General features: G+C 42.0%; 1 protein-coding gene across 1 annotated transcript in view; it reads left to right on the top strand.

Moving 5' to 3' along the window:
- The window catches only part of SLC1A7 (solute carrier family 1 member 7), a 47633-nt gene extending 24890 nt beyond the window's left edge, over positions 1-22743 (top strand). The window contains exons 4-11 of the mRNA XM_066325582.1: positions 1359-1401; positions 2180-2399; positions 4644-4743; positions 5974-6207; positions 12936-13130; positions 16255-16389; positions 20267-20366; positions 22440-22743. Coding sequence (XP_066181679.1) covers positions 1359-1401; positions 2180-2399; positions 4644-4743; positions 5974-6207; positions 12936-13130; positions 16255-16389; positions 20267-20366; positions 22440-22676 — 1264 coding nt within the window. The 3' untranslated portion in view covers positions 22677-22743. The remainder of the gene's footprint in view (positions 1-1358; positions 1402-2179; positions 2400-4643; positions 4744-5973; positions 6208-12935; positions 13131-16254; positions 16390-20266; positions 20367-22439) is intronic.
- The last annotated feature ends 2376 nt before the right edge of the window (positions 22744-25119 follow it).

Here is a 25119-nt window from a genome sequence, read left to right on the forward strand (position 1 = left end):
CTAAGCCAGTGCTGCACAGGGACTCTGTTAGCAACAAGTACGTGCTGCTGCTGCTGCTGCAGAGAGGAAAACAGCTCTGGAAAATATCTCTGGTTCAGCATGCATTTAACTGTCCATGCACACAGCAGTTCTCTTCAAAACTAAGAACAGGCTTTTGACAGATATTTGAGTGTTAACCTGTCTTGGGGTTTAAGCAGGACTTTGAATTCAAAGTCATTTTGTTGGAGAACTCAGGAGTTTCTCCTTGCATAAATACAGGTATATGAAAGAAGATAATTGGGTCACAGACTGTCACTGTCTTCTGCCCCAAGGTTCAGAAGCTTAGGGTTGGAAATAAATGAATCCTGAAAATTACCCTATTTGAATCATCACACGAATCTTGATTCCCAAATGCTGCATGGAAATGTATGACTTTTTAGCTGGTTTTTCCCAATTATACCATGATTCCTCTTTGAAGCCTGTAGAGGGTGTGCTCTCCATTTCAAATCAGGATTGAATGCCTTTCTGCAAAGTAGTATCCACCTCAAACTGAAGTTGTAAATGAGCTCCAAATAAAATTGTGTGAAATGGTACAGAGAGAGATACACAGAAAGTCAGAAAAGGTGACAAAAAGGGTCCCTTTTGGAATTAAAAATCTATTAGTCTCCCTGCAATCTCAGTGTTGGGTCATTGCCTTCCTCTGCAGCTCAGCAAAGATGAAGCCACTGGCCTCATTCAGGTTCTGAAGCCTCAGAACGGTATCAAAATAAAACTGAGCACTGCACAGCTCTAATCTCAGCTCTTTTAATCAGGAATGAGATCCTCTTTCTGAAAAGCAAACTGTTCAAACCACTGCAAAGTCTACACCACTTGCAATTTTAGTGATGAAAATGTAGCCAGGGGCACTACACTTTATGAATTAGCACAAGAGTACTTAGAAGTCCCACAGTAGATTACAGCACCCAGAGGTCTCAGGAACACATCCCTGGACAGCTCATTATCTAGGGAGGGAAGACAAAATAAAAGAATATTCATCCCCCCAGTCAGCAGATGGGGAAGGGAATCACAGCAATTATGTCACCCCAGTTACAACATGGGGGCTGTGGCAGAGCCAGAGTCTGCAGCCAGAGCTCCTGGGTCTCACCCCAGGTGTTTGCAAAGTCCCAAAACTTCAGTTCTGAGGAGCTGTCTCCTGTTGAGCCGTGCTCAGCCAGCCACAGCTGCACGGCACAGTGGGAGAGAGTGGCATCCTCTGCACCTGCCCAGCCCCTGCTCTCCAGGAGGGCAAAGAGCTGATTTATCACGACAGACCCAACACACAGTACAAAGAAGTTGGTTTCAGTTCCATAGAAATTATTCTTCTATTTGTTCATTTTTAGGAACATGTTTCCAGCCAATCTTGTTGAGGCCACATTCAAGCAGGTAAGTGGCTACATTCCTTTTACTGACAAAAGACATGGGCCAGAATTATATGGAACATGTCCCTTTGTAAAACACAACCCAGATACAGACAGGGCATATGACTGCAGACACTGTAAGCACCTTCAGCATTTAGGAATGAATGAGTCCCCTTCCATTAGCCTCAGCAGCCATGGTATCTGAAGGCAAAACAGGGATAAAATGCTCTCTAGTGTGACTAGAGAATAGATATGCACTCCTATGTCAGCTCCACATCCACTTGAGGAGAGCTGAAATAAATTTAATGGCACCTGGCAACACCACACGAAGGAAGAATAGAATGTTCAATTAAAGCAACAAAATAATGTATTGGGGAAGAATCTAATTATTCAGGTTGGAATTTGGCCAGAAAAGCTCATCTAAAAGTTCTGAGTGAGCAAGAGGCATGGCTGCATTTATTTCACCTGGGGGATATTTCATGGGAACCTCTCAAAGAGAAGGGCACTCAGAACCCCCAGGGAGGTCATTCCTAATTATACCTTACAGGAAAGTAGCTCTGTCAGGAGGCAAGGTGTTTGCTGCACCAGGGTCTGATTATAGGAAAGTCTGGGGGTTTTTACACTTTTCCAAAAATTCAACTGTTTTTACAGATTTTATCAGGTAGGGACAGGGGTGCTCATTCTCCCTTTCATGCCTGTCCCTTCAACATGTAACATTGTTGAAACAGAGCACTTAGGATGTCTCATTCAACTATTAATTCCTGCTGGGATATTGCAATAAAAACTGCTCTGTTTTCTTTCAGTATCGCACCAGGAGTATTCCCATCATTAAAGCCAACAAAGCCCCATCTGAAAGCACCACTCGTCGCATTATAATATACGGAGTGCAGGACGAGAATGGATCCAACGTCCAGAACTTTGCCTTGGATATCACCCCCCCTCCTGAAGTGATTTACAAGTCAGAGCCAGGGGCTAGTGATGGCATGAATGTACTTGGGATTGTGATATTCTCTGCCACCATGGGTAGGTTACAGGCACGTTTGGTTTGTAATAATCCAAGTGTTCCATTTAAGAGAAAAGGGTTGGCGTTGGGTTGCTTGGTTTCTTGACTCAGCTTTTTTAACTGCTTCTATCTAAACTTTGTGTGGGAAAAGGCAACACTGTTACAGACCCTTTCGAAGACAAATTTTCAAAATCCTTGATGACTTTTGTTTCATGGAGTTGTTTTCTGTACATTCACATACAGTGTTTTTATTTTTTTCACAATTATTTTGAGCTTTTATTTATGACCCATCTTTTGCTGACTGTAAGACAACCCTGTACAGTGTGCTCAGAGGAGGTAGGAATGACCACCAGATCAGACTCATGGCCCCTCTACCAGTATGCCAACCCATATTATTTTACGAGTTTTAAATCTGTGGATTTTCCTTTTTTGATTGAAAGCTCTTGATTTTATTTTTGTTATCCTGCAATGAAGACAGTTATATACCATCTAGTAGCTTGTCAGAATAAGAGCTTCTGTCTGGCTTATTTACTTAGTTTAACTTGCTGGAGGAACTCACTGGTGCCATGTGTGCTATATTATGTTTGTGGATTTGAAGGAAGAAATTCAAACAAACATCTCCTAGTTAATCATAAAGTTCTGATGACTTTTATAAGAAAATGCTGATCAAATTTTCCTTACGTAAATTTATTCTTGGAAGTTAATCTGGCCAGCAAAAGTAGTTCTATAAAACATCTTTGACTGTATTTATTATATTATGGTTCATACCAGCACAAGGGGTCAAGATTCAAACCTGGAATTAGTGGATTTGTCTCTGTTTTTTTAGCTTTTCCAGTGGGTGGTATTCCCTGTACAGCCCTGCTGGAAACTGGCTGTCTCCCAGTTTGTAGTATTTCACAGTCCATTTCCAAAGTACAACATCACCACAAACACTGTTCCACTCCAAACGCACTGCACATGAATGAATTAATTACATCTACTTATTAGGACCAAGGGCAATTTTCTGCTTCTGAGAACAGAAGATCATTCATTGTGTGCCCAGAACTGAATGTACGGCTTTCACCGAGCCCCTCAGCCTTGCTGGCCCTGGGCTCAGGAGCTGGAAGCTGAGAGCTGGTTTCTTCCTGGCTGACGTACACAGAACAGCACCAGGATTGTCACCCACAGCACGGCTGCTGGGTCACCTCTGCCTGGATCAGCCACGAACCAACCTGAGACACCAAACCCTCCACAACTGTCATCACCAGGGACTATTTCAGCCTCTTGTTTGGAGTGAAGGACGTAGCCAAGCATTTATCAATGTCTTCAGCCCCCCTCCAACCCCCCCAAAACGGAAGCATTGAAACAGATTAATGAAAGAGCGTTGTCTTCTGACCTAAAAGTTATGGCTTAGATGAATTCTAACAATCACAAACACACATCTTGAGAGCAGTGCTGTTGTGAAATCCCTGGATAAGGCAGCAGGGGATGGCTCTGGGAGCTGGGCTGCCTGAGACGTGGCTCCAAGGGACAGAGCCGGGCTCCTGCTCAAAGCAAGGCCACTGCACATCCCGAGCAAGTGGCAGCACACACCCCACTGGCAGCCCCTGCTTCCCCAGGCAGCTCCCCTCAAAGGCAAACTCCCTTGGTGCAGCCAGTTTTTGAAGTGCTTCCCTGAGCAACTTATAATCCTTTCAGGGAGGATAATTAACTATAGGAAAATGTCATCTATTTATATGCATTAATGGAAACTAACACTGTCTGGAGAATATATGGTTAGCTGACATATCCCAGAGCTGTGTTCATTTCCTTTCTGAGCAATGGGGGCACATACATGGGTTTTATTTGCTTTCTTCTTTACTGGTTAGTCTTTACAGCAATTTGGCCTTTCTCCCCATGAATCTGCATTTCCTCACCTCTCCCAAAACTGCAAAGCCTGACTGATTATAAATGTTAATTATTATCATGTAGACAGAAAGCTACTAAAAATATGACAGAGGCTTCATTACCAACTCCCCATTACCAGAGCAAATCTCAAAACCTGTCTTTGCCTCCCAAGTCCTTGTTGGTGCTGCCTGGTTTTAGGCAGAGACAGATGCCTTCACTTGAAAATGTTTCTCAGTTTGTCTGGATCACTCAGAGGAGGTAAATCCCCCACAGGGCTCTATGACTGATGGTTAAGGACACAGCCTTGCTACCAGGGGGCTCTGAGTTTCAGCAGGGAGGGAAGGCACTGGGGCTGGTGAATACACCTGAGAAACTGAACCCAAATGCTTTGACTGCAGGTATAATGCTGGGAAGAATGGGGAACAGTGGTGTCCCTTTGGTCAGCTTTTGCCAGTGTTTGAATGAATCTGTCATGAAGATAGTGGCAGTTGCTGTTTGGTAAGTAACTGTTTTACTAAGAAAATTAATATTTTTTAAAAAGACTAAGAACATTTCAACAGAAGAAAATGCACAGGAATCTCACAAATTTACTTCCAGGGAAATAAATGAGGATGAACAGCCCTTAGTTTTGCAGGGCCTCAGCATTTGAAAATGCAGATACATCTGTCCCTGGTCTGTTCCATCCTTTTGATGGGACACCCTCCATGCTACCCCCACAGAACAGAACATGGCATAGCTGGGTGGGGTGTGCTGCATGCCCCAAGGGCACTGCCACTCCCTGGCATGCCAGGAGGGATCACAGCCACCCAGCCCACACCAGGCAGAAGCAGGATAGGGTGCTCCAGCTGGTACTTCCATCCCTTCCAGCACTGCTGCAGACCCAGCCAGACCTGCCAACAGACCTGCCCCAAGGATCAGACAAACAGCAAGTGGCTGCCAAAAACAAGAGCTGTCAGTTTAGCACCTTCTTCCCATTCCAGGATGTCCCCCAGTGTGGCTCAGCCTGATGTGGGGCAGGGAACCAGCCCTCAGCCTCTCTTTCCAGCCACATGGTCCAATCTGACTGAGCTGGGTCAGGAAATGATTGCTTGGGCAGATACGTCAAAAGAGGTAGTTGATTCCTGGAAAAATGAGGAAGCAATGTCAAGTCTCTGGAGATGGCACAGCTGCGAGTGGAAGATAGCTGATGGTCCCAAATTAATCTTTTTTTTTACCTAAAGCTTTTTGGCATCCATGATTTTGTATGCAGCTGCACACAGAAGCACAACAGTTTTGATAAAGCACCTGTCCAGAGTGGATTCAGAAACTAACAGTTCTTCTGCCCCAAACCAAACCCCCAGGCAGTCCAAGAGCATGTCTAATGCATGTTGGTGTTTCTCCTCTGTCTTCCAAAGGCAACATAAATGTTTACTTAAGAGCTTCCAACGAAAATCCATGAACAGCTTACATGAGCACAAACACGAGAGGAGCTTAGGATTCATTCCCCCTCTTCCCAGTAATTTACCTGCCTGAAGCTAAAAAGTCAGAGCTGCCTTTGGAACCAAAACATTTTAAAGTTGTTCCTTGTCAACACAGAAAAAGACTGTTCAGCCCAGAGCTCTGGGCATCCTCCTCTGGTGTGGAGACAGAACAGCCAAACCCAGACTGCTGTTACTGCACTGCCACTGGAAGGAGCTGCCAGCTCCTACCGTGTGTCTCCTAACAGTGACTGTCTTTCTGTTTGCTCAGGTACTTTCCATTTGGAATTGTGTTCCTAATAGCTGGCAAAATCTTAGAAATGGATGACCCCTCAGCCATTGGGAAGAAGCTGGGTTTCTATGCCATTACGGTGGTGTGTGGCCTGGTGGTGCACGGGCTGTTTATTCTGCCAATGATGTACTTCTTCATCACCAAGAAGAATCCCATTGTCTTCATCAGAGGGATCCTTCAAGCCTTGCTCATTGCTCTGGCCACGTCCTCCAGGTATTATAGAGTAGACAGATCCAGTAAAATACTTGCTAGCTCCTTAGTAAAGCTACCTCTTGGGAAGAGCACATTATTGCTGTAGCAGAGCAGATAAATCTGTATCTGAACAATGGTCCCTGTCCAATTCACTGGTATAAATTCTAAAAAGTGTGTGTCTCAACATTTAGAAGTTATGTGGGAGCCACTGGAAAATAATATTTGTCACATTGTTTTCCCTTGGTTTAAAAAATATCGGACAATTTTTTTGTAGAGGACTAGAAAGGAAATAAGTTCTTTTTCCATATAAAAAATATTGTGCTTCTACAAAGTTAATGTATATGAGGGACATGCAGTTTGTCCAGCACTCATTTTTGGTATTAGTGGGGAACCTCCTATTTCAGTCATGGAGAAACATTTTATCCTTTCCACTCATCTTTGTCTCTTGGTACATTAACAAAAGACTGTGGTTGCAAGCTGTTGTCTGGCACTGGGAAAATATTTAACTGTTGTGCTCAAGGAATATCTTTTGCACCCTTTTGAGGGAAGATGTACAATGAGTTTTAACCATAGCTGAACAAAGGTACAGTGAAAATGGGAAGCAGCTTGTGAACAGGCCACGAAAGTGCCTCCCAGTATGGATAAAGTGGTGCATGAGATGTGCTTGAAAGGAATGGAATTGCCTTGCATGGGGCAGGTACAAAAATGACAATTAAAATAACATTTCTGTGTATCCAAAATGACAAGACAGTTTCATGGCATCTTGGCTGAAGGAATGTAGAAGATTAAAAGATGGGTGAGGAGGGAATTGTTGCTTCAGTACAGAAGGTATTGGATTGCCACTGTGACATTTTACAAGGTGTTTTTATATATAATAGTTTGCTCCAAAATGACTTCAAGAAAAATTACTTGGTGTGGTGCTTAAACTGTAATTACACTTAAATAATTAAGGAAACCTTTTTTATTAGAACATAAAAAGTTTGTAGCTTGAGATGTCACCACATCCCTAGATTCAAGCAAGATAAGAATTTTGCACTCAAAGATGTCAGTGTAGGAAAAGGCTCATCAGGTTCACATTTGACATACTTGACTACCCGCCCTGCTTCTCTAGAAATTCTCTTCCCAAAAACTCTTGCTGAAAACTCAGTTTTTTAATCTGTGCCATTCCTTTCATTCTCTGGTTTTGTTTGTTTTTTTTCTTTTTTTTCCTAGAAAGAGATAGCTTTCACTAAAAATATGAGTATTTCTTTTCTTGGAAAAAAAATTCCAACTTTTACATGAGTGTAGATGCCATTAACAAGGGAGGTTTAATAAGGACTTACAAGATCAGAAGGTGTTCCATCATTTCAAAATCATTACTTGTCTTAATTTTCCACATTATGCATCTGCATTGCATTTTGGTTTTATCAATTTAGGAGTCCTTTACTGGTCTGGAAACTGATGATGAGAGAAGTGTCTGTGTCTGCTGAGCTTCTTTAAGGGAAACCAATTCTTACCTGAGGATTTTTCTGGTCCCATTTCCTTACCCCTTAAAGGCTGATGTGAGAGTGCCCTCTGACAGTGAGGAATACACAGGGAATTCAGCTTTCCCTTAAACCTCTGCTGACTTTGACTCTCCTGGGCTCTGACTCTCAGATAAGACCCTGTCTCTGGGAGTATCAAGTGCTTTGGGACAGCACTTTCTCCCTTCAGCTGTGCAAGGAATAATTATTTTTAGGCCCAAAAGGGTGTAGTTTGGGAACAGAGCTCCAGCACCAGCTGCCAGCTCAGTCTGCACCAGAACCACCAGCAGGACTTGCTACTAGATTTAGTATCTTTATTGACAGAAGCTAAAATACCACCAAATTTAAGGCGAGTCCTGAGGGAAGGCTCTGAACATACAGATTTGTGCCTTGGACATTTTTGGACTTAGCTGTTTGTCCCTCCTTAAAAGTGTGTATATTTTGCAAATCTGACACAGGCCCAACGTGTTTTCCAATGTTTTTCTGCTCAAATCACAGTGTCTTGTCTAGAGACAGCTGAACTTTTCACCTTCATTACACTGAAAGGAATGGATACTGCACATAACTGAGCTGTTGCCAAAAGAACATGCACAAATAACTGGGGCTGGACAGGAGAGCTGCCTCTCCTGACAGTCAGCACATCTGTATTTGGTTAAATAAGACTTGCCACAGGGGCATTATATAACACTTGTCATGTGGGTATTGGATTTTCAGATCATCCTAGAGGAGAACAAAGAGTGGATTTTAAGAATACTGATGTGTTTCTTGGAGATGTTTCTGTGTTGGTTCAGGTCTACATCTAAAGATAGAAAGAAAACCACGGGTCTGTGTGCTGATACTCACTGCAGACACTCTGCACCTGTGGAAAGCTTGTTTATAAAGCTAAAGATCAAACTACAAGAAGCAAAAACAATATCATTTACAAAGCCCAAGAATGTAACACGAGAGAACCTGAAAACCACTAAAGAGCCGTCTGATGGCAAGGATCTTACCGAATGTCAACATTATTTCTGCTCATTTCCCTTCAGTGAAAGGTTCTGCACCCCATTCTCAGTCCACTGATACTTCTCCAGAACCCCCAACCACAGCAATATTTTGGTTTTTGGGGATGAATATTCTGCAGGATGTGTCCTCAATATTTTTGGGGGATGAATATTTTGCAGGATGGATGCACCAATATCAGTGGAGAGGCAGGGGAAGAAAAGCAGACCTTTTTCCTTTGGTGCATCCATCCTGCAGGAGACAACGAATGTGCAGAGCTCCTCTTTCCTGCATCACTGTGGGGTGCACAGCACATTCTGCCCCTGCCCACCCTGCTCTGGGGTGTCCAGGCTGCACACTTGGGGATTTCTGACTCTGCTTTCTTCCCCTCACACTGCCCCTCATCTTGTCACCTCTTACCACACTGAAAAAGCAGAATTTGGCCAGCAGGCAACATTCTTCTTGATTTTAGCTTTCCTCATTCCAATGGCAAGAGGGAATTTTGTTTTTCTAGGTCATCTTTCCATATCATTAATGAATTCAAGCAGCATCTTTTCAGTGGTACATCCCATCAAAAGAAGCAATTTTCATTTTCTCTGAAGACAAATTATAAACCGTGAGTTTTTCAAGGGTTTTGCAGCTTATGAAACACTAAGATCTTGGCTGTTGCACAGTGTAAATTAAAGGCAGATTTAGAAAGGGGAGATGAGATCAGTTTGCTGATCTTTTGGAGCAAATATCAAAATGCATTTGAATGATAAGATAAACAGAGCAGGCTGAACAGCTGTTCCTCCACAGTGACTGGCTGTCTTTGTGGCTATCACTAGTAAGAGCTTGGCCTGGGCCAGCATTAGCTTATGCTCAGTCTCTGCAGCTGCAGCATTTTATCCCAAAATTGAGATAAGACTCTGAAAATGTATTTTTAATTGTTAGAGTTAATGTTGGGAGAAGATACCTCTCAGCTGAAAGTTTTGGCTCAGTTTTTAAAAGGCTTAACAGATTAAAATCGGTGCTTTAGAGTATTTTTTTCCTCGTGATAAATATTAAATGTCAGGCTTTAATGTTAGTGCTCCACTGTTTAACACTAGATAAAAGTAGCTTTCAAGAAAACAAACTTCACCTAGTTTAACTAGAAAGTCAAACTAGACAAATTATTTGATATTGTCTTTTATAATATTGAAATGATATATTGATATTACTCCAAAACTACAGTAGGACCCTTTTTTTCCCCTCTTTGCCTCCTGAGAACCATGAACAGCCCAAGCCTTAAATAAGACATATCATCTGTGTCAGATGATACAATATGAATAAAAATGACACATGACTGGACAACCTCTTCCAGGACATTCCACATAACATTTGTCAGCTGTGTTCAGGAGAAGGTGATTTCTAGGAAACAGTTGCTGAAAGGGTAATCAGGGATGTAAAGCAGCAATCTTGTAAGTGAGAGGTTAAAAACACTGATTGCGTCAATCCAGGCTGAGAGAAGACAAAGCTGATTTTTAACATTATGTGTTGCAACAGCTGATTGTGCAAGGAGAAATATAGAAAGCAAATTCAGTGCAAGTTGAGGAGACTACCTCTAGATCATAAATTAAATTCCTCATCTGAGCAGAGAGTTCTGGAAAGTCTTTCAGCAGGAGTAGGTAGGACACACATCCCACTAACTTTAAGATGCAGTGTCATAAATTTGAGTGAGACAATGTAGTAGTTGCCCATCTAAGAAAGTAAAAGAATCTGAAAATTTGCTTTCTTTCAATATCTTGCATGTTTTTCATCACCATTGCACTGACATTCTGACTATTATTTTATTATTGTAATATTTGACAAACAACAAATCCAATGTGTTGTTATGCGCCTTGGAAATTTCACTTCAGTCAGCATAAAATTCAGATGAAAGCCACACCTAATTGTGAGACAGTGCACAAGTTTTAAAGCTGAATTTTTGTAAAAACAGTGTCACAAAATCTGTTTACAACAATGGAAATAGATACAGATTTCACTGGTTGTACCATTGGCATTATGAGATTATTTTGCACAATATTTTTCCCATTTCAACCAAACTGTAACATGTTAATCAGCTAAAATTTGAATGTTTGACAGCTCAGCTCTCTGCCCTCAGAACAGGCCAACACTTAGGTTTAATATTCTGGTATGACAGAGAGTGGGCAAGGTGGGAAGGACTTGTAAGATTCCCTTTGGTCCTCATTTCCACCCAAAGAAATCAGACAGGGTTTTGTTACAGAAAAGCCAAATATCTGAGGGAAGACTGTCTTTAAAAACAAGTAACTCTCCAAAACTGAGTAGCTGCAGAAAAGGGAGACAATGAGTTAAATAATCTTTTCCTGGCGAAGCCTCTAGTCAGAACATCTAGAAACGCTGCTGAGTCTGCTCCTAGTTGCAGCTACTCCCAGGGCTTTCAGTTCTACATCATTTGTGAGCCACAGCCTCTTCTTTGATGAACATTTTATGGTAAACAAGAGGCAGAGAATTTCATTCACAAATGACTGAGTGAAAGATGACAGGCACGCCCAAGAGAGAAATGACATCTCATGAGCAGCTTGGGGATTACAGGGTTAGGCTTGGCTGTGTTTGTTTTTCAAAGTAAATATTGATTAAATACTAAGACTGCCCAAATTTAAACATTTAATATACCCCAGTTACAGGAGGTAATCAGATTTCCATTGCTTTCTTGCCTTCCCAGCATATTTACATACCTAGAGAAAGACCTTGGTCTGGATTTTCAGGCAGTGACTGCCAGTTTGTAGTAAATCATTCAGCAGTCAGACTTCACAAAGTTATAGAAAACAGAGATATCATAATGAAAACATAGCCTTGTCTTTTTTCTTTTGTGTTTCTATGGCAGGAAGTCACTTTTGCTTTCCAAACACAGTTACTTTCCTCGAACAACAGCTTGCACAAATAGAAAATGACAACTCCTACTCATGGAAACATTTTGCTTAGGCATTCCTGCAAACTTGGGGTTGTGATTTCAGAGTTGTTGAAATGTCTCCTATAAAACGTGCTTTTATAGAACATTTGCAACGACTGAGAAAGAATTTGCAGATCCAATGTGTTATCTTCCATTGAGAACAGCTGATGTTCAGTTGAGAACAGTAAGATTTAGGTATTGGAGCCACATTGTGATGTGAGGGTCACTACAGATGGTGACAGAGCAACCTGGACTGCCAAACCAGGGGGAAGACACCTGGATTTCCTGAGCAGCGTATTAAAATTGGTATAACAACAAGGAAAATATTTTGTGATTTGTGTATTTTTTTCCTCGTCTGTTAGTTATTTTCCATACAAATTGATGTGCCATAAAAAATATCCCCTCACTCATTTGAATGCAGTCTCATTACTTATGACATCAGTGAATGAGACACTGCATGGTAAAATGCAGAATGTTACCAAAAGGCTGATAAAATATACAAATACATATATTTCAGTGGATTAGTATTTAAAAATATGTGTCTCTATTAAAAATGAGAAAATATATGACCATATAGTGTTTTGTTAATTGTCTCAGTTAATGAAAACAAAAATCAGAAATATTTTTTTAGGGTATCAGGCTCAATTTAAAATGAATACCTGTCAAATGGTCTTATACCATTCCATTCTATTCCACACACATCTCATTTACATGTGTACACATTATTATATGACCTGCAGTTGTGTGGTCGTTATAGGATCACACAAGGGATGTGGGCAGATCTGTCCCAGGGAGAAAATGGGATTTTATATTCCTAAATACAGATGTTTTGTCTGCATCTTTTATTTTCAGGCTGCTGTTGATAAGATCTTTGTCTAACCCCTCACAGAAATAAAAAATTGTTTACATATGAGGTAGGACTGGAAGGAAACATTTTTAGAACCCATGAGTGTAAAAGAGTTTTCAGAGATTTTAGTAACAACCAGCACAGGGTGTTGTTCTCTCTTCTTCCATTTGAATGTAGAGTTGTTCTCTCTTCTTCCATCCACACTGCCTCTGTGGGATTTCTGACCCTTTGCTTCTTGAAACAGGGAAAAATATTTTTAACTTTGGGGAGCAAAATTAGCACTAACTCCAACATTTATACGTGTAACTGTCTTTTTCCTCCATCAAGCAAAGGAGTGAGTTACCTGGCAAGTGAGTCACGTGCAGAGCAAGGAGCGAGAAGCTGGGATGGTCGTGCGAAACTTCCCGTGCCAGGACCAGGTTTGCTACGCCCCGTTCAATCCCCAGAAACAAAAATAACCCAGCTGTTATCTGTGGTGTTTGTGCAGCTCAGCCACCCTGCCTATCACTTTCAAGTGCTTGCTGGAGAACAACCACGTGGACAGGCGGATCGCGCGGTTCGTGCTGCCCGTGGGCGCCACCATCAACATGGACGGCACTGCGCTCTACGAGGCCGTGGCCGCCATCTTCATCGCCCAGGTGAACAACTACGAGCTGGACTTCGGCCAGATCATCACCATAAGGTACACACCCACACAGTTCACCTGCTGGGAATCGCAGGGGGCTGCAGAGAACCATGGCATCAGCTGAGCCGTCAGGGTCATCGTTTTGTTGAGTCTGAGGCATGGCTCATGTACGTAGCAAGAACAAAACTCATCTTTGCTGTTATCAAAGGGTGCATCCCTCATAGAAGGGTTGTTTCCAAGTAACACAGGGATCAGGGGCTGCCCAAAGAGAAATTGTAGTGGTCCTGTTCAGTAGATGCATGTGGACACCAGGAAATGGGATTCTGTTTGAGGATAACTGTCTAGTTTTTGCTTTTAGGCAACCCACTGATCGCTTCAAGAACTGGAATATTTTATTATTGTTGGTGTTTAAAACAATTTTTTAAACTTTACAACTGTTTTCAACTTGAAGTCTGATTTGTGTCTTCAAGTGAAAGGAAAATGTTAAAAAGTTGCAAAACTGGAAGTCTTATATCAAGTAACAGGGAATAGTGTGTGCTGGGAAGCTCTTGCAGGGTTAGAGGAAGAGGGAAGGAGGACAGATGCTACTATGGGGGCAGGTTTTCACAGAGATGTCAGATCACTCAGATGTTTTTTAATTGTCTTCTCTGCTGCTTGTTAAAGCAGAAAGCTTCATAAACAACCTCAGTGGGTAGAGAGTGTTATAGCTGTGTGCTCCATCCTTGAAAGGTCTGTAATGGATCCAAAAGACTGAAAGATCCAGCTGAACAATTACTGCCAGAATAACTCCAGTGACTGCCAAAGAATTCCTCAGGGACTGAAACCTGCAGGTTTCCAGCAGGGAACTAATGATTATAAAAACATTCCTCATAGTCAGAGCTTTGTGCAATAAATTTGAAATCTGCTTAACTACCCACCCACTGACCTCACCGCTGCCCCGTTTACACTGCTGGGCCTTGCCCATCTCCTGCTGGACCTGACAACCTTCATGACAAGAAGATGAGAGTCCTGAAACCAACCCCAGATGACAGCTGAGGTTTGCTAATGGGCCTCTGGCAAGACCTGGTTGGACTAGAAAAAGAAGAAATAAATCGTGCCCATATGAGTTCTTGCTTCAGGCTTGCACTCTCTTTGAAAACTGTTGGAATGAGCCTGAGCTAAAATTTAGTCTTCTGTGATTTGGAATTTCGAGACTTTTTTAGCATGTGATGCTAAAATATGGCCCAGAGCATGAGCAGACATTACACACACTTTGAAGAACAGTAATTTTAAAAATGAAGGAGAAGGGTGATAGTAAATGGAAAGAACGTAAGCTCTAACTTTTCCTCACCAAAACCCCCTTTTATCTCTTTTACTCCCCACATTAAGGGCTAGTATATAAGAACCAGACAAAATTAAAATAGTAGACTGAAAATACAAGTAAAAATTGCAAAAAAATCCAAGAAAATAAGAAAAACAAAAAGACTCACAAATGAGGAAGTTAAACAGGAAATCATGGTGGACACAGTACTGCCAATTATGTAATCCAAATTCTAACTGTATTCTATAGGCCAAACCTATCCCAGATCTTGATACTGTAGGACCTGGTGATTTAAAATTCAAATAGTTCTGAATGCCAGGACATTTTTGCCAGAGGGAAAAAAATTGTTAGACAAATAATCAGTCTAATTTGCTCATAGTTTGTAAAATCCCAGTTCACAGTTTCTATCAATGCACACACTGACATAGCAGAGAAAGAGAGTAAAGATCCTATTTCCACCAAGTGATCATCTTACAGAAAGAAGCATCTACATTAGGGTAAAGAGGAAATGGAATAGCAGATGAGCTTCCTTGTAAAATCTTAGTTAAACATTCCTGGGTTTACTCTCAGTTAAATCCTGAGACTTTGTGGCCTGTTGTAAGAGGCAGAAGCAGTCCTGATCAGACAGCCAGTTCATAGCACTAACTGGAAAGCCTTTTAATGTTCATTACAGTTATCTCTTACTCAGTTACTGAGATTCTGTCCCGTCCCTTCCTATCTATGCCCTATTACAATGTTATGAGGACGCTACAAAAGTTAACTTTTGCAAAATGTAGTTTTAAATCTTTCCCCTTCCCTATCAAACCCGCATGCTAAAGTATTTTTTTTTTTTTTTTTTAAAGAAAGGATCCAGGTAGAAATACTGCTGCTGCTGTACTGGAACACTGTACAGCTGTAAGCAAGGGACTGGATATCCCTGTGTTTCAGTTGCCATATGGGTGAATACACTTATCCTCATTTTCCATAGTAGGTTAATGAGACTTAACTGCTTGCCAAAAGCTCTGACATTCTTGACTGATGAATGCAGAGGATTATCAGTGGAAATGCTTTCTGTCATGCTTTTACAACTGTCAATATTTGTTCTTTGTCTTTCTGCTGGTTGGCCTACTCTTGGAAGTCACTAGTTGGGTGGAAATGAATACATCCAGTCACTTTTGCTCTTGGAAAAAGGAATTAAATCCCTCCCTTAAAAATAACACTATGAAAAAAATGTTAAGCCTGCCAAGTCTACTCTTGCCCTGGTCTCCCATTCATTTCTGCTTGCCTGGCTTAAAAAATTGTATGAAGGTCAAGTAAAAATACTTTCCAGAAACTGAACATGTAGTCACATTCACGCTTGCTTCATATTTAGATCCAAGTCTGCAAAGCCATGTGCTGTACAAGGGCTTCACCCCTGGCCCAGCCTCTTCACCCTTGGCCTAACCCTTGAGATGGATTGACAGCAAAGGCCCCAGGCAGGGCCAGCCGTGGATTTGCCTGGCACAGGAGCTGCCCGTGGTGACTCAGAGGTGTCTGGGAGCTCAGCTGCAAGGAGAACAGCAATGAGTGGGGCTGGCAGAGTCCTGGCACACAGAGCTGGGTGGTGCTGTGACCCACCAGAGGCTGGCAGGACTCAGCCCACAGCCTGGCTGGCCCCTCTGCTCAGCACCTTTGATACTGAGAGAGAACAGAACCGCCCCACCAGTGCCAAGGCTGCAGAGGCTGAGGTGAGAATTTAGCCCTGGGCAGACAGTTTGGCCTTGACAGTTCTTGCTGTCTTGCCTGGATTATGTCCCCAAACACTGGCGCTTCCAAGCAGTGGCTTGTGTAAGAGCATGGTTTAGAAACATGGTGTGGTTTCTTCCAGAAAGTCAAGCTTATTCTTTTCTTTCATTGTTAAAGTATCACAGCAACAGCTGCCAGCATAGGTGCTGCAGGCATCCCCCAGGCTGGCCTGGTGACAATGGTCATTGTTCTCACCTCGGTGGGGCTCCCAACAGACGACATCACGTTGATCATTGCCGTGGACTGGGCACTGTAAGTAACACAAAGCTCATGAGGCTTCCATAGTGGCAACTTAGCTAAAAAAAGGCAAATGGTCTCTAGGGGTACAGTAATACAGATGTGTGTGTGTGTGTGTGTATAAGGCAAAGGAAGTGATTATATAATTTGAAATGGTGTTAATGTTGCCTTAGATTAAAAACCCTGCTGATGTGGACATTATATTGAAAAAGACAGACAAATGAGGGAGTCTAGATGAATCTTGGAAATATGTCTTGCATGGAAAGGCTGAAGAAGTGGAGTCCATTTAGTCTAAAACCAGAGCTGAAAAGGTCACCACAGCAGCTATTTACATAGATAAGTTTGTCCAGAAGAGGACGTTGGTCAATCTTCACATTCACAGCAAGGGAGGATGAAGGAGTAGAACAAAGTACCTACCTCAACTCAGATCTCAAAAAACCTTAGGAACTACTTTTATCTAGAAGGATAGTCAGTCAATGCGAGTGGCTGCACCTTGCCAGGCTGGACGATGATCTTCAAGACAAGTTTGAAGGTTGGGCAGACAAATGTGCTTAAGGGGCAACTCTGGCACCTTGCCTAGGGCGAGGATAAGGGGACAACATCCTTAGGAAACACAGTCTGCCTGCACTCTACCTATCAGCCCACTGACATTTCAAGGCCATCATCTCAGTGTACTGAAGCACTCAGCAAGAGGCCTGAGCCACTGCTAAAGCCAGCAACTACCACTGCCACCCCTGGCAGCCCTATGTCCTCAAGAGCTGTGACACACAGGTGATGGTGTGGGCTGTGTGTGCCTACTGCTGCTGCTACCCCAGTACAGTCAGCCTGAGTGCTGGCACCAACAGTGTCCTCCTTCCACCACTGATCCTGGTGGTGATTCTGTCCTCTGATGTCAGTGCTAAACAGGCAGCAGCTGCCTGCAGCCCCCAGTTTTGCAAGTGCAGCCACTCTGCAGAGAGGGCACTTGGCTGCATCCCCAACACGGGGGATTTAACAGCACAGGAAGGGGCCAAAACTTAACACCCTTGGGATGAAAGGGATTTGTGTCACTCATGAGAAGAGTCACTTAAAAAATTCATAAGGAGTGGTTTATTTGAACTTTCAACTTCTACGTAAATGCCAACGAATCAATCAATTTTGAATAGTCTAGGAAGATGAATCATAAAATACTGGTCCCTAGCTCATTAGCATATTAATTCACTGTGTAACTAGCATATGCACACACTAGGAAATGTCCAAATTATTTTTATTTAAGCTATATAAAATATATCTCCTTTAATACAGGGAGTTTCATTATATCAGGGTTCTGGGTAAAAATGTATTACAAGTCAATTCTGCTATATATCCTATTTTATTCAACTTTTAGCCACCTATTTTTTATACAAAGGATTGTGAGAAAAAGTATTTCCTGTCTAGTGTAATAGAGTATTATTAGCATTAATAGGAGTCATGAATCTTGTGTTGTATGAATATTTTAATACTGTATTACAAAAGCCTTTTCCCTCTATATTGCTCAGTTTTTGCCCAGCTCTTGCAACACCAACATTTCATTGTTTTTCCAGTAAGTCTTCCACTGTACATGGGAATTATTCTTCTTTTTGTCTTACACGACTTTTCAAAACAGCAGAGAAAAGACTTTTCAGGCTATAGTTCCAGATGGTATTAGAAAGTGAGTAAGGAATAGACCCAATTTTCTGTCTTTTGCAGATGACCTTTCAAACAAAAAAGCATATTTCTGTATTTCAGCACTTGGTGGTTTCAAGAGCCTGCAGATGCAAAGTGTCAACATTTTTGACACGATGACTATTTTCAGTATTAGTTTTGGAAGTACTGGAGTATGAAGAATGCTTAAAGAAGGCTGGTTAGATGATCTCACAAGACTGAAATACCCATTACAATGCACTGCAGGTATTACAACTCTCTTAGGTAGCCATAACGTGTCTGTGACCTTCAAACCTTTAACTAGTGCTTAGAGACATGAAGAAGAAAATCAAAATGTTTCCCAGCTCATTTATCAAACACAGGGTATAAGTTTTGCATCTTTAATAATATCATCTACAGCTCCAGTCCCGCTGACTCACACGTCTGCACAGAGAGAAATGCCACCAGCAGCAGGTTGGCCTCTCAGTGGAGAAATGTCAGTGGTGTGTTGTGGTTCTCCTCATGCAGAGTGCAGACTGCTCCATGCACTCACCCATGGTAAAACAACATCCAGCAACAACTCCTTTTCTTAAGAGTTTCCACTGTTTCCTTGGAAAAATCCTGCCCTGAAAAGATGCTAATAGACCTCAAACGGGAGCTCAAACTCTGGAGCTCTGCTCACACAACTTCTTCTCTACCATAGCTGACTTGCTGCACAATCCAAAATTCACAACACTGAATATCTTCCCCAGAATCACTATTTGATAATCAAGAAGGAAAGAAGTCAGTGTGTAACTGGAACTTTTATCAGCATATGCTGTAACTGATTTTTTCCCCTGTTTAACATGTTCTTGTGAAAATTTTCTTCAAGGCTAAACTCAAAATCAGAGCAGTAGGAATTTTTAAAAAATGGACTGAGCAAACAAGTGTAGCACTGGGTCCTGGAGTCAACAACCACATCTAGGTGTAGGCTCTGGAATATTGTTGCTGAAGTTGCTTGCAGTTACACATACAATTTGGGTAACTCCACACACAAATAAGTTTTCATGCAGGAGTTTTCATGATAATTAGGCAGGCAACTGCATAAACATTTACATACACTGAGTACCTGCCTAAAATATCTGAAAAAAAAATCAGCACAAAGTTTCAATTTCTTTCTATATTAAGATACTGGATCAGAAATCTGGGCAGTGTTGATATTGGACCATCACTGACTTTAATAAGCCAAACATCTGGAGATTTCTGAACCTCCATTTTATAACCTACATTTATAAATTAAGTTACTAATATGACAGAGTTTCAGATGTATATGCTTTTCTTGGAAAAGACATGATGTACTTCAGACTTAGAATCTATATCATCTATTTGAAATCTTGTCAATTTAAACTAATAGGTTCCAGGATGATTCAAGTGTAACACTTGTCTTTGACAGCCGGTTACTTCTGTCCATTTATGATCTGTATTTTAATAGATTTATTTTTTAGACAGTGGGTAAAAGGTGTAAACAGGGAAGAAATCCCATAAGGGAATAAATGAAAAATAGTTAAACTATATATATATAATATAATACTGTCAACCATACAAATTTAAATTGGAAAAGGTAACTGAAAATAAGGAGTCTTTAAGAGCTACTGCATAGCCAGCATAAGAGCCAAAGTCACCACAGGCTTTACAGGAATAAACATTGCTTAAATATGGTCAGTGGCTGCTTGATTTGTGAGTGTAGTTGTGCAGCAATCTTCTGAATTATTTTGATTGCATCGTGCCCATTCTACCAATACAATAATCTTCTTAGGTAGCACTTTGGGTGCTGAGATTGGTACCATGATCATTAATATAAGGGACTGGCTGACCTCTGCTTTTATTGAATTCAGACATTTGCAGCAGCAGTCTCCAAATCAGGCCATATTGCTGGACCTTAATACACAAACTAGAACAGAAATGCAGGTGTGATGTGCAGTTCCACCTTTCCAGAGCTGATCCAGCTTGCAGCTCTAGGGGGACACAGCTGCTCCACTTGGCTCAGTAACACAATCAAGTGTGTGGCAGCACAGCACACCAAGCTCAGAAAAGCTCAAAAAACTGAGCTGCTCAATAACTAATGGATGCCTGATACCAAACTTCTTAACATTTCTAAACATTTTAGCTCATAAAACCAGCAAAACTAGCCTTCGGCCATAATTATGGCTGACAGAGGCACAGGAATTTCCCCCAAGAGCCAACACCTCACCATGAGTGTTTCATTTTGCAGAGACAGGTTTAGAACGATGATCAATGTGCTGGGGGACGCGCTGGCTGCTGGGATCATGGCCCACATCTGCCGGAAGGAGTTCATCAAGGATGGTGACGAGGTAACCGCGCCGCGAGCCGGGCTGTGCCATGCCAAAGAACCTGCAAGCTCCCACATTTGCTTCCTCCAGCTTATAAAAGGGGTTTCAGAGAGAGGACAGAATTGGGTAATGGGCAGCTCAGCACACGGGGTGGAGGGATGTTTTTCCATGAGGTCACGTGAAAAGGCACTGGAGTTCAGAGTTTGCGAGGCAGCTGTGTCTGGCACACTGGGCATGGGAGCAGCAGAAGCAGCTGTGCTGTCCTGCAAACGCATGAGACACTGGGACTGAGTCCCACACTCAGCCCTCAGGCCCTGCCTGGACAGTAACTTGTCCTGCTGGCAGCGTGACCAGCAACAGAGCAGGGTGACAGATGTCCTTGACCACCTGTGTGTGGTGGGAGGTAAAGGTATCTATGAGTGTGTATATGTGCAATCAATGAGCTCACAACAAAAGCAACTACCCTGGGCATTGCAAGCCCCTGAGTCACCACAATCTGAAGCCACCCTTGCAATGATTTTCTTCCCAGAGTAGCATAAGCACATGACTCCATTCTCAAACATCTTCACAGTTTCTCCATTTAATACAAGTCCTCCCTTACATCATTGTTTCTCCTCCTCTGTATCTTATTTCATACAGCACACATAACTCTGTATTCTGCCCCTGCCTCCTTCCACTCCTATGCATTTTCTCCTTCCTCTTTGGCATCCATCATTCAGTCTTTCCTTGTAACAGGAACTCCTCATGTCCTTCCTTCAGTCCTTGACAGAGGAGATTCCTAATTCCATGAGCACATCAGATTTGGAGGTGCTAATCTCCAACTATTTTAGCCCATGGCAGACTCTCATTACCTTTCTTCCACAAAGACAGAATAATTCATGAAGGAACATTTCTTCATCAGGTCTAATCTTCACAAGACATGTTTCATTTCTGTGCATCAGCTACATTGTGTAGTATCCCACACAAACAGCAAAATTTTTGTTTCTATCATTATTTCTCTCATTCTACAATATTGCAGTCAGTCCCATTCTCGTGCCTTCATGCAACATTCATCTAAAATTCCTGCTCTTTTAAGTCGTATGTAGAAAGACAGGCAGTGTCCTCTGGGGTAATCATCACCAGCAATTACTGTCAGTAATTACTGATGACAGGATTAGGCCTGACTACAGGGGCTACACATGCAGCTACCTACAGACCCCCTAAAATACAACCTATGGGTAAGGTAGGTCATCCATTACAAAGCCAGAAGTGTAGGCTGAGCTCCTGCATAACACAGGCCTCCTGACATTTCACTGCTGTATTTAGAACTCAGTCAGGACTTAAGAAGAGATGTTGCAGTAATATAAAATCCCTCCTGAGGGATTATTTAGTCATCTGTGATGAGAGTTTTCTTTGAATCATGCTCTGTAATGGTACTAAAATATACTGCTAGTCTGCCATACATTTTGGCTGCATATTTTGTGCAGTTAGTAATATATACCTAAAGGCCATATTATCTCAGCTGCAAGCCCACCTCCTTTCTTTGCCAGTATTTACGTCTTACTTTCCCCACCAGAATCTGGTTTGATTTAAAGAACACTTCAATATTGAACTTACGAATCAGTTTATAAAATCCCCTTTATTTCTTTCAAAACAGAGCAAACTGAAGAGACAGGTGTTATTTTATTAGGTTGGAAGAAAGGCATAAGGCAACAACAAATGGTTTATTGATCTATTTAATGCACCCAAGAGCAAGCACTGCCCGGAGCTCAGCATAGTGGCCATTGGGAGTCCACCTTTTGAAGTGAGCCCTGGAATTCTGGTCTCTATTTACCCTATTTGTACCACTTTAGCAATGGTAAGCAGCTCTTACCACGAGTGTAAGTTCAATTAGAGTTGTGGCAGAATTTGCATTTTTACACAGACTCCTTTGCTGCATGCAGATGGTGCAAAGATGCCTTAGGGTATATGAGAAACAGCTTCTGGAAGTCTATGGAGGCTCTAGATAATCCTGGTGAATGTAAAGCAGCCCACAGGCTCTCCAAGTAAAAATTCCCTTCCTGTTGTATACAGCAACCAGTGGCAGTATTCCAGATCTTAATGCTTTTCACATAGGTGCCATTGATCTGTGAAACTAAGCCTATTAACATCCATCAGATTGTGGCTTACCAGAGAAATGGCTGTGTGAAGACCATGAATGAATCTCGTGGACCAGAAACAGTGAAAGGGTTGCAGCACCATATACCCATACAAGTGGAGCAAGAAGAAACTCCAGTGGAGAATCACACTAAGAAATCCAACAGTAAAGACCACTGCACTATCGAAATAAATGAACTAGAAACAAATGTGTGACTGCTACACTCAGAGGTATCTCACACCCCAGTGACCTGATACCTAATCTCTACCTCACAGCTGGAAGAAGGACTCTTTGCCTTGAACAGGAAAACGTGGACTTATGGCCACCCTGCTTGTACTGGAGCTAGGAGACCAGCTGTGAACGTCAAGAAAGGCACACAGCTTGCAAGAGACATGGGCTTCTTTAGGTGGAAGATTTTACTACTGAAAATTTAACTAATGGACTACTACTGTTTTATTCTGCACTCACTGACTTCAATATAGTATTTGACACTCCTTTGGCTTTTTTTTAAAAGCCTTTTTTTATTTGACCCTTTTTGATTTTTTAACCAAAGCCTTTTTTTTTTTTGTGACTTTCAGTAATTATGAACACTGTAGACTTTTTGCTATGTGAAAATGTTTCACCAAAATTGCTAAAGATACTAATTTTGTCTACTTTTCACTAAATATAGAGTTTGTGTGTAGTTTTAGAACAGCAGTAAGAAAATCACACTGATTTCCTGATCTCAAGGGGTTAAATCCATTCCTAAACAACAATGCAAGCTGAGGGGAAGTGTACATTTGTGCAAGAAAGGGATTAAGGTAATTGTGATGGGCAGCCTTCAGAGACAGGCAGTCAAGTGTGATACCTAACACAGAGATTTCCTAGGTCACTGCAGAGCACAGTTTGCCTTCCAAGTGCCAGATTTATTGCCCTTTTTTTAACCTAACTCCTCAGTAAAGTCAGTTCCATGCACACGCAGTGGCAGAGGCGATGTGAGCTCTAATCCATAAGCACTGGTGCTAAAGTGTCCTCTCCTGTAACCCATAGGTTGTTCTTCTGTAAATATGTATAAACTCAAAGCTCATGAACTACGTGCTGCATCCAAAGGGCAGACTGAACACAAACTGGAACCTGGGGATGCTGAGTTTAAATGGGGTTGTGTGAGGAGTTTGCTGTGGAAACTGCCCCATTATTTCTCATAATTCAGTTGACAGTTATTCCCTTTCCACTGTCTACTGAATCTTTCACTTACAGTAAATTCTGCTGCATATGTTTCCAATGTTTGTGATAGAGAACATTTTTAATAAACTTGCCATTTAAAAACAGGCTGTCTGAGCACTTCTACTATTGGTGTCTTCTTATGTCTCTGCTAAAATACAGAGTGGAAGTGAGGAGACCTTTTGAAAAGTTGGGATTTGATCCAGAGATTACATACCAGCTCATACCAATACACTTGACATATTATATTTAGCTACTTGTGGCATAGCAGCTTGAGATACCATGTGCCTGGTATTCTAATATGCTCTTCTCATCTGTGGGGAAAAAATAACCCAGTCAAAAAGGACAATTTCTGCGTTAACCAGAAGCAGAAATGTTTCAAGTATCATTGCAGTCTCAGTGTATCATTCATTCATGATTAGTGTTTTCCTGGGATTTACACATTCACCTCTTCTTTAAGGGCTCCTGTTCAGACTATTTCTTATGTCATGCACTAAATAGTTGCCTCAGAGCACTGTAGTGTAGGTAGTTTAATTATCAAGCAATAAAGCCAGAAAAAATACTCGTAAGTCTTCTTTGTCTGTAATTCCTCAGAAATGATGTATTAATTTGAAAATATGTACAGTTGGTAACTGTTTTCCCGATTTGACCCTGGAGTGAAAGGAACAAACTCAGAACACAAAGAATAGGGAAGACTGAAATGATTCAGAGCAATTTGCTCCAGAACAAGTCCTGTAAAGGACCTGCTCTGCAGAGTGTCATAACAATGAGTGACTGGGGCGAGCTGAGGCTGGTCTGTGCCTCTCTGAACGGGCAGAAGGACTGACTGACAAACACAGCATCTGACACTCTTCATCTCAGCAGCACTGGCAGCTCCAGGAGGACCCCTCACCCTTCCCCAGCCGTCCATTCCTGCCTGCAGTGCCTCCCCTCCTCTCCCAGCTGTACAGACCCCGTCATTTCTGAGGCCAGACAAAGAACCAGATGAGAAGTATTTCTAATTCAAACCAGTTCACATATGTTTTCAGCATAGTCCTAACAGACAGTTGTGTCAACACAAGTGAAGGGGTGATGCAGGGACAAGATCAAGCAGCCAGGGATGGAACAGGATAAGGGCATGTGGACAGGGCAGGGTCTCTGTGCCAGCTGTGCCCACAAAGAAAACACAACTGAGAGATTCAACTTCACCCAGTCAATTACAGCTACAGGAAGTGATAGTGGAATCCTGCCAGTCAGCTACCAGTTTACCTTGCACAGATAAAAATGATGAAGAAAGAGGCCAAGTGGATCCAAGATTGGAACAAGTAGTTCCAGACTAATTGGTTTTGGAGTGTCTGCTCACACACTGTGCCACTGTGCCAAGCAGAAAGTGCTCCCAGCCTCACCAGCACCTTCTCCCCAGCCACCTACAACCTTTGGCTAACTACAAGTGCAAATCCTTTTGCCCTGGCCTGAGAC

This window comes from Sylvia atricapilla, chromosome 9 (genome assembly GCF_009819655.1).
Source record: "Sylvia atricapilla isolate bSylAtr1 chromosome 9, bSylAtr1.pri, whole genome shotgun sequence".
Lineage (NCBI taxonomy): Eukaryota > Metazoa > Chordata > Aves > Passeriformes > Sylviidae > Sylvia > Sylvia atricapilla.